The sequence below is a fragment of the Ambystoma mexicanum genome, chromosome 9 (assembly GCF_040938575.1).
Source record: "Ambystoma mexicanum isolate Mex_15411 chromosome 9, UKY_AmexF1_1, whole genome shotgun sequence".
NCBI lineage: Eukaryota > Metazoa > Chordata > Amphibia > Caudata > Ambystomatidae > Ambystoma > Ambystoma mexicanum.
This window is the reverse complement of record NC_090931.1, coordinates 1,340,834,519-1,340,848,748: the sequence shown is the minus strand read 5'-3', so window position 1 is coordinate 1,340,848,748 and position 14,230 is coordinate 1,340,834,519. Positions and strand designations below refer to the sequence as shown.

General features: G+C 40.7%; 1 protein-coding gene across 2 annotated transcripts in view; it reads left to right on the top strand.

Annotated features, from left to right (window-relative positions):
* The window catches only part of EPB41L5 (erythrocyte membrane protein band 4.1 like 5), a 1,765,041-nt gene that overhangs the window by 34,149 nt on the left and 1,716,662 nt on the right, over nt 1-14,230 (top strand). For both annotated transcript variants that reach the window (XM_069616748.1, XM_069616747.1), the window contains exon 2: nt 8,309-8,493. In XM_069616748.1, the coding sequence (XP_069472849.1) occupies nt 8,314-8,493 (180 nt within the window). In that variant the 5' untranslated portion in view covers nt 8,309-8,313. The remainder of the gene's footprint in view (nt 1-8,308; nt 8,494-14,230) is intronic.

Here is a 14,230-nt window from a genome sequence, read left to right as displayed (position 1 = left end):
AATGTTTTATTATTTTTTTTTAAAGTTAATTGCCTCTTTTCTTCCCATCTTTAGATGGCTCTTTAGTTCTTCTCCGTTATTAACTAAAAGTACAGCGATTTGTCCCTTCAGCAGCGTGAGATCAATGTTCTGTGGTAAAGAGTAAAGCAATGCCGGTACCCGGGGTAATGACCTGTTTTTTATAAAGTGCGTCATAATGCATGCAGTCAAAGTAAATCTTGTGGCTGGTGCATTCTATATGTCAAAAGCAGATGTTTAGCCTGCCTAGATCCAGTGGACAGAGAAGGGGAAGCGGCTCCACAAACATACATGTTTTTTGCCCTAGAGAGTTGGTAATGTGCAGATTTATGTATTCTCAAAAATGAGAAATGGAAAGCATTAGTTGTTTACCAAGCCCAGGAGCTGTGTAACAGGGTATGGAATAGAAAAGTGTGGTTGATGAAGGGACCCAATTAAAGGTCTGAATTTGTGAAAATACATTGCTTCACATCGTATCCCTTTTAATTGTAAAGTAAACCACTCTATGCTGAGTCCTGACTCCTGAATCCTACTCCTTCTGCAAGGTTTTCAGCAACTGTGTGGTTCAAGTGCTCGAAGGCTGGAGGCCAGTTAGTCGAGGTTGTTGTTTTAGATTGGTTGGATATCGCCTCCCACCGCCGGCTGCAACAGTGTAAAACCCAACCATTTCTGGTTGATGTAGTTGCAGGTCACACGGTATGGTGGGCCCACAAAGCAAAAATGGTTTAAGGATGTATGGTCCCAAATGTCAGCCCGTAAAATTGTAGGGCTGCTAAACTACTAAGTTAGCTAGACTCCTTCCTATCGCACCAAGTGGTTGGTGGGCTTCGGCAGCAATGGTTCAAGATTTTGTACCAGAGGCAGATAAGATCTCTTGTTGAGCCAAGGGCTTGCTGGCGGGATGTGCATTGGCAATTCAGGCCACTGTTTCAAATTCCAGCAGGGCCAAGGAACTCCAATTGGGATCAAAATGAAGATTTAATGAGCGGGAGCTAAAAACAGCACGTAGGTATTGGCCATCACCCAGAAAGCAGGAATGACCTCTGTGGGACGAGGCGCTAGTGACTCGCATGCTGCAAAACTGCCTTCCCATGATAGTAAAGAAATAATGTTGTTCCTTTTTTATGTATGACCCATTAGGGCACCTTTTAGAAGACGCTGGGAATGTGCATAAGGAAGGATTAGGTTTTAAAGTACAGTTACAAGTTGCATAGCTATGTTTGTATGGAACCAGTTGGCTTGGTGTGTCAAGAGAAGCTCTTGGTGTCATATTAACTAGGTTCTCGGACACAGCCAGGAGGAGCTAAATGGCTTATACGTCTATATACCCCACAGCGGCAAACATTGGTACATCGACCTCAATTAGTTTTGAGGTTGATAGTTTTCGTTACACCCATTGTTTTTCAGCGAGATGGGCTTGTGTTTGTGTAGATACACAAGTGAGAAGAGTGGGTGCAAGAAAACAGTTCTCCTTTTTTTTTTTTCACAACTTCAAAAGTAATAGGGAGTAATCTTATTTCAAAATATCGTTTGGTGTACTGCTTAAGTAGTCTTCAAAAAGTTTTAAGGTTTAGTTTTTATTAAACTTATTTTTTTTTATTCTTTATTTGTTTTGGTTTATTTACAAACCTTTACAAAATCACAATAGCAACGACTTAATTAAAATTGTTCATAATAGATAAAGACAAAACAGTACCGAAAAAGCAGGTTAAATAACCCTTTAGAGCAGAAAAAGATAAAAGAAAAAACAGCAACCAAACAGTCTTCTACAGACAATTAACAAAAGCAACAAAGCAATTATCACAATAAGATTTCACAAAGAACTGATCTTTAACGCAAAAATTCATTAAAATCAATAAAATTTCCCATGTTCATAGAGTTTTGCATTCTTTAACTTAAATCACATACGTTTCGTAGAAAGGTTGTCACACGGATTTTTAAAATTGTACAATTATCATGTAACATTCTGTACCATATGAAGTCTCTATTTACATCATAGATTATGTTAACAAATTGGGCAAAATATTTTAACCTTTGTGCCTTCAGAGCAGGGCATACAAGCAGGATGTGTTGCAGTGTTTCAATTACATCATTCTGCTTACAGAAACGGCACCGTGGCCACAGTTCAGAGTGTCGATTTCTAATAGATTTTATTTGGTTAGTGAGCAAGACATTGAAACGAAAGCGCATAAAATCATTGCGCAGACGCTTACCAGGATATTTGGTTAAATATCCTTCCATGAGAGGCTGCCATTTCCAGGTGGAACAAGCATAATTGTAAAGTTTTGATTCCATAATTACACTTTTAGTTTTTTGCCAATCAAAGCCCATAAGGCTAGGTTTAACTTTTTCTGGCTTATTACACAAAGTAACAGATGACAAGCCTAACTCTTTCAGGCAATTCATAGTTTCAAGGTTTAGAACAAATATGAAGGGATTGGTTTTTTCCTGTTTGGCACATGCATATAGCGTCCCATCCACGGCTTTTTTACATTTTTTCCATAGACCTAATCTTTTCCAGGTGGCATAAGTAGCCAATGATTGCAAACCCAGTTTGCAATTTTAATAATTGCAAAGGAATACATTTTGGCAAGAACCATAGCACCGATCTCAAGATTTTGCCCTCAATACAGTTCAGATGTTCATGTAGTCCATTTTGGAATAGTTCCGATCCATACGTTAAGCGTGGAATTATTTTTTTGTTATAAAATTCCCTTAATGGAACCATGGTAAATTTACAGTATTTGTTATCTAAGGCCCTTAACTGTCTAATGGCAATTTCAGATTTCAATTTCAACTGACTTTTTATAAGGTTCATGGAATCCAACCCCGAAAAATAGAAACCCAAGTACTTAAATGACGGCTGTGCCTTAAGCATTCTCCCTTCACAAAACCATGAGAACGCATTTTCTCTTTTGTTAAAGTTGCCAAAACGAACAATCACCGTCTTAGAGGGATTAATTTTGAGTTTTAGATTGTTTATGAAAATTTCAAAAGCTTTACGTAGCCTTTGAAGCCCAATTTTAGTTTTATCCATGAGCAAAAAGTCATCCGCGTATGCCATCCATGTTCTACACACATTGTTGAGTTTCGGACAGACCAAACCTTTATTACAAAGGGCAATGTTTGCACCACATACGTATAGATTAAAAATGGTAGGGGCCAACATACACCCTTGGCAAAGGCCATTTGGGATACTGAATTCTTTAGAAAGTAAGCCCTCTGTGTTTAAGCGTACCTTCATTCTGGTGTCCGTATAGAGGGCAATTATAATATCGAGTAGGTGCGCTGAGATGCCAAGGTCTTTCAACTTATGCCATAAGAGTTGCCTATCCACAAGATCAAAAGCAGAACTCGAGTCCATTGAAACCACGAAAAGGGGCCTCTCTCCCCGTTTCATAGATTTAGCTATTAACGTTTTTAGTATAAGGCCCCCACAGTCGGTTCCGATATATTTTTTTTAAACCTATCTGTTTCAAATCAAGAATGGATTTTTCCCTGATCCACTCTTGAAGTTCGAGTAATACTAAGGAACAGAATATATTAGAGTCTGGGTCAGAGATGGCTATGGGCCTATAGCTAGATGGACACAGACGAGGACCCTTCTTAAAAACTGGTATTACAATGGAAGCTTTCCACGATTGTGGTATTATCCTAGTCTCGAGTATATTAGTATAAAGTATAAACAGAATTTTGGCCCAAATTACAGGATCAAATTTCAACAATTTATTGGACAGGTTATTAGGTCCACTAGCACCAGAGTTTTTGGATATGATAATTAGCATTGTTATATCATCCTCGGTGACCTTCAACTTCCATTGATGACTTTCCGAGTGGATAGCACTCCCTAGCAGATTGTTAGCATTGTATACTTGTGAAAAGTGCCCCTGCCATACATCCTCATCAATAAAATTAATTACGATATCTTGTTGTGAACTTTCTGTATCATACATTAAATACGTACAACCATAGCCTCGCAGGGCTTTCAACATCCGTTCACCATCATATTGCATCTGGGCACCTCTATATTGAATATGCCAGTTTTTATAGGACTGTTTGATTTTTCCTTTTCTCACATTAAAGTCTAATAAAGATAGACCTGCTTTTTTTGCCCAAGTTCATTTCTATATAGTTTCTTACATTCTTGAACCACTAGATTGGTTTGATGGCTGTGACGAGAGTTTATCTTTCGTTTCTTAAAGGGAAAGGTAACCAGATTATCTATCGTGGTTTTAATGTAGTTAGAGAAATTAGCTGTTGAGTAGCATTCCTCACGATAATTCTCAGTCATAGAGAGATACTCCTTAATCCTTATAGAAGTGAATTTCACGTTCTTTTTGTGGCACCACTTAATTCTGTTCCCTTGTAGATTGGCCCTCACACCATGTGTATATTTGTCTGATACAGGTCTACCAAAACCACTTGGCATTTCAAATGTAAAAAAACAGTGATCACTTGTATCTGAGTCCAGAATTTCAAAATTATACAAGGCTCTAAAGATGCCAGACGAGACAAAAATATAGTCTATAATTGATTCATGACCTCTCGCCTTCCATGTGTAATGCTCACTTTGTAAAAGTTCAAGCCCCCAAGATTCAGCAAAGTGGGTCCACAATCTACCCCGTGCAAGGCGGTTTCCTCCCAAACGTTGTTGTGTATCGGCATTAGCCAAAGCAACCTCACCCAACAGACGATCACAAAGACAGTTGGCATTCATATCACCTGCCAAAATAATCTGCCCTCCCACATTTGTGTCTAACCATGCTTCTATTGTTGTACCCAACTTATTCCGTTCTTTTTCGAGGTGCTGGTCAGTTAATTCTTGGGGATTACAATACACGTTAATAATAACAGCCAAGCATTCCTTGGACACTCCCATTTTGAATGCAACAGCAAGAAAGTGATGTTCCCCTATTTTGTGAAATCGATTGGCCTGTTTAGCTGCAATGATTAAACCTCCCTTCGGTCGCCCCTTATTTGAACCATGAGCACACGCTGAGACCACAGTGTAACCTTCCCAACACAATTGTTCCCTTGCCCAAGTTTCCTGTATAAGAACCAGATCAAACTGAGCCAAGTGACTCATAGGTTTTTCATTGTTCAAGAGATTTAAATTACCTGGTGAGTTCCAGCTCACAATTTTCAGATTTTAGCAGGAGCTAGAGGGGTTTGCCCAGTTGTCTGAGCGTGTGAATGAACTCCCTCAGAGTCGAGGCCAACCACCTCCATTCCTGTTTGTTCAAGTCCGGTTCCGCTTTAGTGGTTTCCTCAACAGAATTTGGTTCTTGCTGCCCTACTTCATATAGTCTAGGCTTCTGTTGTGTAGGCACAGAGTGTTTGTATTCAAAAATATCAAAGCCTCGTATTTGAAGTTGTTCAGCCTCCTTTAACATCAATGACCTTACCAAGGGAGAAGGAATGACAAGTCTCACATAATCATATCTAAATCTATGTATGAAGTCCACCAGTTTAATATCGGCAGAAGTAATCGGACTGAGCTCAGGTACAGTAGCCAGTAATGACAGGATATATGTTCTATTCAAAGAGATATGGCCTTGATCACTAAATAGTACTTTAAGAATTAAGCCAGGAATCTCTGAGCAGGCCAGTTGTCTTAGATCAGTGTCCTGGCTTGCGGGGTCATGCCCCATGTTGTCCGATTCCCGCTCCTTCAGTTTGGCAACAGGAGGTTCTCTACCCCACTCTCCCGATTTTGTTTTTTTTTAATATTTTTTTGTTTTAATTTTTGTAAATATTTTGTTAAATTTTTTTTTCTTTTTTTTTTTTCTCTCCATGGATATATCAGGGACCCATTCTTGAGTTAACATTGGGTGTGTTACCCCCAACATAGAAGAATTTTGCTTAAGAACGAGATTCTCCCCAAGCACCTTCAAAATTACACGCCTTAATTCATACTCTTTAGCCTCCTCATCTGTACCCTCAGAGGCCGCATTTATCTCGCATCCGTTGTTCGAGAGTGAGGATTCATGATCCCTATAAGCATCATTGTTGTCAACAATCTATTTCTCGGTCATTCGAGCATCCTCTTTCCCTCTCCACTCTTGGTTACCCAGGCCAGTGTTAACGGTGACTTCAGCTTGTTTTTCCTGGGTACCCCCCCTGTGACATGTTTCTTTAGTTGTTTCCTGAGGACCCCCTAGACAATTAGTTTGTACAGGGTGAAACATTGTTGTTACTTTGGAAGCATTAGTATCCGAACAAGCCTCATGTAACTTTTGCCCCCAAACAAATTTTGAGTTTGCGGGCTCCCTCTCCAGGTCTGAGGAATTAGTCATTTTAAACAGTTTGAACATAGTGTCCGTCTTTCTTTTCAAAGCATCACTCAGAGAGTTCTCCCCTCAGTGTAGACATCCCTAGTATCAGAATCAACCTCGTCAGTTTGTCCGGGTAGACTACCCAGAAATTGACCATTTACCCCCAGACTTATATCATTCTTTTTAGACTCAGAAGACCTAGCCTCATTCCTTTTTAGACTCAAAAGTCATAGCATCCCCCTCAGTCATAAGTTGATTCAAATCCACTTTTCTCATAAGTTTTAGTGAGGTTTTATTTCTGGCCATGTTATTGTTGTTTTTTTTCTTTTGTTTGGCTAGTTTTTTACGCTTTGATATTTTTGGCTCAAGTTAGTCAAGTATAGGATTCTTCCCTGGAGCATTCACTTCTTTATCATTCATCAAGCCCTCCTCATGTGTTTCATTATTAGCAGAAACTACTAAAGCGCCTCCTCCCCCCTCTGTGTCCTGGCTGGATGGAATTAGGATTATCTCATCAGTAGTAGGAGATTTGACTAAATCAATTTTCACATTGTCCCTTAGAATCCCTTTCACATTGGCCAGGAAATTGGGGGTTTCTTTGTTCATTTCCACGACAAGAGACTCAGTTAAGTAGTGTGGCAATTTCTTAAATTATGAGACTAAATTACCTAGCGCTTCTGTCTGTTTTCTCATTTCTGACAGAAGTGTGTTAAAAATGCACATAGTTGCTGCAAAATCAGGTCCTGCTGCCATAGAGGCCAGATCCTTTTTCTTTGCCACTTCAGGGTCCGTTATAAGACTTGCCTCTTTAGATGAATTAAATAAGGAATCGGCAAAGTTGTCATAACTGAAGCTACTTTCCTTTGGGGGGTTTATTTCAGGCAAGTCCTCATCCTTATCTGGAATGTTAACCTTTCCTCTATTAGCCTTAGGAGAGTCAAGTTCCTCAGAGAGGTTGCGAAGGATCCATCACGTCCTCTATAGTCTAACAAAATGGCGAATAGTCCTGTGCGCATTGCAGAAGCGCCTCTTCCTCATTCCTAATAATAGGAAGAGCCGCAGCCCGCGCTAAACTGGCACGTCTAGTGCTAACTGCGTTAAAGAAATCAGCTCTGATGTATTTCATTACCATAGGGATCTTCTTTTTCCCCCATGTTTAAGTCAAAAAGAAAGAAATTCAAGGTCTTCTGTCAAACAAGTAATAACTTCACCTTAAGCAGAAAAGGCTTCAAATTTGCAAGTTATTCAAAGTTACTCAGAATTTGCAGCCCCTTCCCCGCCAGCCCAACAGCCACTTTCTGCCCACTTCCGATGCGCGTGCGCAGGGCCAGAAGTAGGAAGTGGTGTGGGGGCGTGGCCGGTAGAAGGCGGAGACAGCATTCACTGCAGGTGAAAGAGAAACCGATCGCTTAGATAGAAGCTGGGTGAAGCTTGAAGCTAACTGCAAGAGCCGCGGTTCGTAGATAGCAATGAGAGCAACAAACACAACAAAGTCCGTAGAGTCAATAAACAGTCACCTTGCCACAAAGTGAATTTTGCGCCTGACGAGCGGCATCCTCTTGCCGACCGCGCTTTGTAGCGAAACTGATGTGAAGCAGGATATTCCAAAGTACGTCCAGGTCTTGTGTCTGGCAGTATGCTGCAGCCCAACAGCCACTTTCTGCCCACTTCCGATGCGCGAAACTTATTCTGTTACTGTGGCCAGCAGGGAATATGTTCGTAAAACCATTGTTATTGAATTTGTTAGGGAACATTGTTAAACTGCATTCAAGTTGTTTGTTCTTCATATCTGAGCTTTGTTAATACTTTTGCTTTTTATAATTTGTATTACAGGGGAAAACATGAATGTAATTGGATGTGGCAGTGAAGGCTTTCTAGTGCTCTCCGTTGAATTAATGTGACACTTTGGAGGCAAAGGGGCAGGGTCTAGATTTCCTGAAGCAACAACTGTCGTCCGAATGTAATATCTATACACAAACAATGGCAGTGACCTTCATGTGTTTCTTTCATTCCAGTGAAGATGTTGCGATTCTTCCGGCGGACACTGGGTCGCCATTCTATTCGCAAGCATGCGGAGAAGGAAAGGCTGCGAGAGGCGCAGAGGGCCGCAACACACATTCCGGCAGCTGGGGATGCCAAGTCGATCATCACATGCAGAGTCTCCCTGCTCGATGGAACGGATGTCAGTGTGGACTTGCCGGTATGGGTGCAAATTTCCATTTTTGCAGTATGTTCAGAGTCCCTGGCCTGAGGTGTCTTTCAGTTTTTCCCCTAGGGTCATTGGGATGCGACTCCAGTTGCTTGGAGATATTGAAGTCTGGTATATGCATCTCTAAAATTGCCTGTGTTTTCATTAACCAAATACTGCACTTATGGCAAAATTCCACTGGTCAACCTCTCCAACAACCAAAACCTGTTGGGATATCCTTGTTAAAAGCCTTTTGTGTTCATGTCTTGTTTTTTAGCTGCCCTGCAGGCGCCCTTCTGATGTGGCCTATGTGCAGAGGATTGGAAGGGGGGGGGGGGGTGGAAGGAAGGGAAAACTGCACACGTTGTCGTTTTTGAACATATATTTTTTTAATTGAAAAGGCTTTGTTTGGGTGGAGTATACCTGCAATTTACCATACTTGGGTAGTGTATTGATTGGAACTAAATGTATCCTGCTGCACACACCTGTAGGTCCATTGACCAGTCTTTGGATGGCTCCAGAAGAGTATTGCTGTACTGTCCGTGCTCCACCCTCCAGTGCGATGTTTACTAGAGACAGGCCTTTAAAATTGACTAATATTACATGAGCTCCTACTGGTTGAACTGTGTGCCCAATGGTAGGGCAGGGGCTGCTTTGGTGTAAATTCCAATCCATAATTTCAGAAGTTGTTGATTGTGCAGTGCGGCTCACGACTGCAACATGTAAAGCAAGAAAGCTTTGCATAGAGAGTTAAGCGACTGGACCCTTCTAATAATTTTGCCATTAGACGTGCAATTAACATTGAGCAAGACATCCAAGTTGCTAAACTGGACAAGCCAGTTCATGTGCTCGAGTGATGGTTTTCTTTTTTATCTGTAAGCTGCTGTTCTTAAGAGGCATTGTTTTCATGACCAGCCCGGTTTTATAATAAACGGGGAGAGGATAGTTTTCTATTAGCATGCAGTTTTTCTCTTTGCATTACTTGAAAGGGTAATGATGATGTTCAGTCAGGACGTTTTTAGTTTGAAACCTTTGGTGCTCTTTAATTGTAAAAATGTTAGCCTGTTTCCTTCAGCTTTGATTATGATTCCACAATGCAGTAGTTGGTGGAATGTCTGAGACCAGCTGGTAATTATATACAGAAGTACATGTAGGGATGCAGCAGGTTTGGTAAACCTGTGCCCAATATGAGGGTTGGGTGAGAGATGAGTTATGTCATTGTGATTTATGTTTTACATTTCTCAAGACTTCGTTTTTCTTGGCAATGCAGCAACAAACATTCACACACTAGCTGTACAGGTTACGTCAACTGTTACTTAATTATGTATTTTTATTTACTCTAAATGGTCCTCCAACCATACTAAGCCGAGCCTAGCCCTCTGTTGCTACTACACCTAGTGACAGTGATGTGTCGCTTATCTAGGGTCAGGGGACAGTGAGAGGCTGACACTATTGTTCCACAATATATTTAAAAAGAACAAGGGCACACTTCACGATGTGCCCAATGTACTCGGTTCTAGAAAGGATCACAATTCCTTTAATCTTACTGCTGTATGAACTTTCACTGTTTAAAAACACTGTTTACTTCTAAAAATGTAGACTATAGTAGTGCACATGTCTTAAATTATTAGATTCTGAACATGGGGTATACCATTATTTAGGGGAAAATCCTGAATGGTATTGGCCGACCGGTTATAGTGGTGCATGTTGGTATGGCCACATTCTTCAGGACCTTGAGTGATGCATGGGTTAATGAGCATCATAGATTTTAGCAAAGGTTGTGTGTGCGCCTGTAAGGGAAGACTGGAGGGGAGGAAGGACACCAGAGGCACATTTATTACTGGTATTCAAATGTTTCTAAAGAAAATGTCCCCACCAGGTAGTTAAGCTTACCCAAAATGTGGCACAGGCAGCGCCCAATCCAGAAGCAGGGTGGCCTCTTTGTTCGTGATGATTAATAATACCTTCAGCACAATCAAAAGTACTGTCGGGCTTTTAGGAAGGAGGGTTAGCGTGCTCATTGTTTTACTATAAGTTAATCATGTTAATTCAACGTTGGCTTTGTGGAGCAGGAATTCACCAGCATGGCCTCTTTACCTAATGCCTGCTGTGAATCCTGCTCCTCTCTAACCTGGTAGCTCTTAGTACGTCGTGGAAAACGGTGCGTCCAATCTCATTTAGTGAGCCGGCGAAGCTGGATTCCGAGAGGCGCGCATACGGGCCGGGAGCCACTACTCCCCTTCTTTTGATGGGACACCACATTGGAGTGTGGCATCCATCACGACAAATGTGGACAAAATGGGGCTGCAGGTTATTTCTATGACAATTACTGAGTGTTAGTCCAATACGAGTATCCTCAATGTCCCCACCCGTAATATGTGAGCACCTTACACGATTTGCTTCATTTTCTGCTACTGAAGTCTAACAATCAATTTCATGAAAATAAATTCAGTTAAACAGTAGAAATGTTTAGGGTTGACGTGAATCAGCCCATATTGCATTTTAGCAGCATTTGTTTTAGGTTTAGCAACATCTGGTTTGGAGTGGCAGCCTGAGTGGGGTAAACACACTCACGATCTTAATAGATTAATCAGCGCGTTCCTCATTTCAGTGCCGTTGGATGGATCATAGTTTGCATTATGTTCATCCCTAGTCCCCCCTTTGTGTTTTTTAATTCAGCAACAAACTCTTGAATTATAAAAATGTTACCCAGTTTCCTTCAGATTTGTTTGATTCCACAATGCAGTAGTTCGTGGAATGTCCGAGATCTGCTGGTAATTATATACAGAAGTACATGTAGGAATGCAGCAGGCTTGGCAAACCTGTGTCCAATCTGAGGCTTTGGTGAGGGATGAGTTAAGGCAATGAGTTCTATGTTTTACATTTCTCAAGACCTCCTTTTATTTGGCCATGCAGCAACAAACTCAGGATTGCGCTCTTGAACCTGGGTTAGACCTGCAGAAAGGAATGTTTCTTGACTGGTGGGAAAGGTGTGGAGATCATAGTTTATACTCCAATTGTTCTTCAATATTAAGGCATTTTAAATATTTTGTGTCCACTTATCCTTCTATGAAACCTTGCCCTGGTGCCCCTAGTCGCAGCTCTTTGTAGTGTTTAGTGGCTCATTGGTGTTGGTGTAAAAGTGCAGAACCGTAGTGTAGGCAACAGACCCAACTTAATTATTTTGTGTCTTGAGACATATTTGGAACAAGTGTGTTAACCCAACACTTGACGAGACAGATCCCATTTTTCAAACGTACTGGGGGTTCATGGAGGAACCATGTAAATATTTGTGACTGTAGCTATTGTACACGAAAGTTCACAACCCGTCTCTTTTGATGATAGCAATTCATTGATTTTGCTGTCAGGAAGTCATTTTGGCAGTGTCTTTAGAGGTTACCAAGAATTTCTGCATTTCTTATTTTTAGTATATTTTTTTCACTTTTTTAGTTGGGGGGGGGGAGAGTTAATTGCTTAGAAAAATCATTCTATCCGCTTCTGGGCCCATCCACCTTTTTAGAAACGCAAATGATCTATTGGATGTCCACTAAGCCCAACTATCATTGCAATGTCATCATTGCTTTAAACGCCCTTAATCATCAGTCTCACATTCCCCAACACCGTTGGTAGTCATGTGGATAATCATGGCAACTGGTGTCCTTCTGGAAAGGGTTCATGTTCTAAGTTCTTCCACTAGTGGACATTGCTCACACTGCTTCCCCCGAGCAGGGTGCGAAATTGAGACTCGATGAGCAGGAGCTAAAACCAGCTCTTGGGTGTCAGAAATCACTTATTAGGCAGGATCTACTGCTGGGGAACCAGGAGAAAGTACAGAGCTCTCTACAAATCTAACTTCCACATGAGATGCACACTTTTAAAGTTTTGCCCATTATGTGTGAGCCATTATATATTCTTCTTTATCTACATTCTAAAATGCTCAAAGCTAATGCCACATATGCATGTTTGTAAGGTACTGGTTGGCCTGGGAAGCAAAAAGTCGCCCATGGTAACTCTTGGTATTAAGCTGATCAGGCTCTCCTAGGGTAAAAGTAGGAGGCATATGGCTCGCAGCAATTTCGAATCCTGTTCCAGAGAGTACCTTGGTCTATGGTGTTCTGCCGATGGCTCTACTGTTTATCGTTTGTGTCTGTGAGCTGCAGCCTAAATAGCTACTACTTTGGTTGACCCGATGCCCAGACCTGTAGTCCATTATGAAGCAACTTGCTTTCCATAGTTATGGAACGGCTTTTGTATGCCCCAGGGGCTTCTCCCCTTATGTTTGCTTATGACATTTTACATCTCTATCGGGCCATGTCAGTGTTGAGGATGAAGTGATGGGAGTGAAGAAAACTGTGGGAGAGATGAGGCAACAGAAGTGATCTACCCCTTCAGTTCACAGGGCGCGAGCGATGTAAACACATTTTGTCACAAAGATGTCTTTTAAGTTGCTTTTCATTTAACAGGAAATTAATTTGACGCATTTGGAAACAATAATAGAAAAAAAATAACCATATCGACTTGTGTTGTATTTAATATTGGCCTTGTTATTGCTTTATTTTCATGCATACATATTTTTGAAATTGTGTAGATGTGATGGATCTATTTATATAGCTTTTGTCTAACGTTCATAGAGACATGAAAAAACAATCATTTGTAATAGTTGAAAAAGTAAAATGTAGATTTTCTTATTATTTTGATCATCTTGCAGCACTAGAGGGCTGGAAATGCGCAAAACACGTTTTTATAGCCATTTTGTTTTTTTACCCATCGATAGTGCTTGTATTTTCTCGCATGCTGTGCTCGGAGTAATCCCCTGTTCTTTGGCTCAAATGAAAACTTCACAAAAGCTACTCTAGCAGTTGATTTTGCTATACGCGCGTCTTTGATTCCGGCTTGCAATTTGCGTTTGTTCTGAACTAACACCTACACTGATTAAGCTGCTAGTCATTCTTATGCCACTTCTTTTTAAAAATGAATTCAGCTTTTGTTTTCTCCACACTTCCTCCACTAATGGTGTAAGCTTTGGGCACGACTATAACATGTGGAAAACTGTACATTTTAAAATTGTGCATTTTGTTAACCTGATAAGTAAATATATTATAAATCATTTCAGTGATCCCATCCTCCAGTTTGCATTATGCATTATGTGATGCTCTGCAGTCGTTTTCTCTGGGTTGTCTGCTCCTTATAGTTTACAATATCTGTTTTTTTTCACAAAATGCATTTGTTGAATGCTTAATCTGCCTTCAGGATATTTTGCTACTACTAATTTATAGCCCAGATATTATTTATACTTTATTTGGGGGTGTGGGTTTATTTAACTACCGCACCTCTGATTTATGTGTTTGTCTTTGCGATCTTCTGGTACTAGGTCTGCTACTGCAGTACGTTCCTTTTAGTGTGTACCTTGGAAAAGCATTTAGGTAGAAAATAAATGAGTCCTTGGAAAGCATTGTATCTTTTTTATGCATTAACATGGTATAAATCTCTTCATGCATCTGCTGTGATAAAGGCCATACTTCAGTTGTTTAGCGTTTTTCTCTCATTTAGATTGCACGTGATCTAAACATCTTTGTGTACTAAATAATTGTGAGCGAATCAAATTATATCAGAACTGTGCACAGTCGCTTGCTGGTGGGAAGTGCTTATTGATGCCTACCAAATTTGACCAGACCTGTCTAATACGTAGGCCTTATCGTTGTAAAGTATTGGGGACTGCCAGTTACATTTCATGTATGAAGTGTGTGGC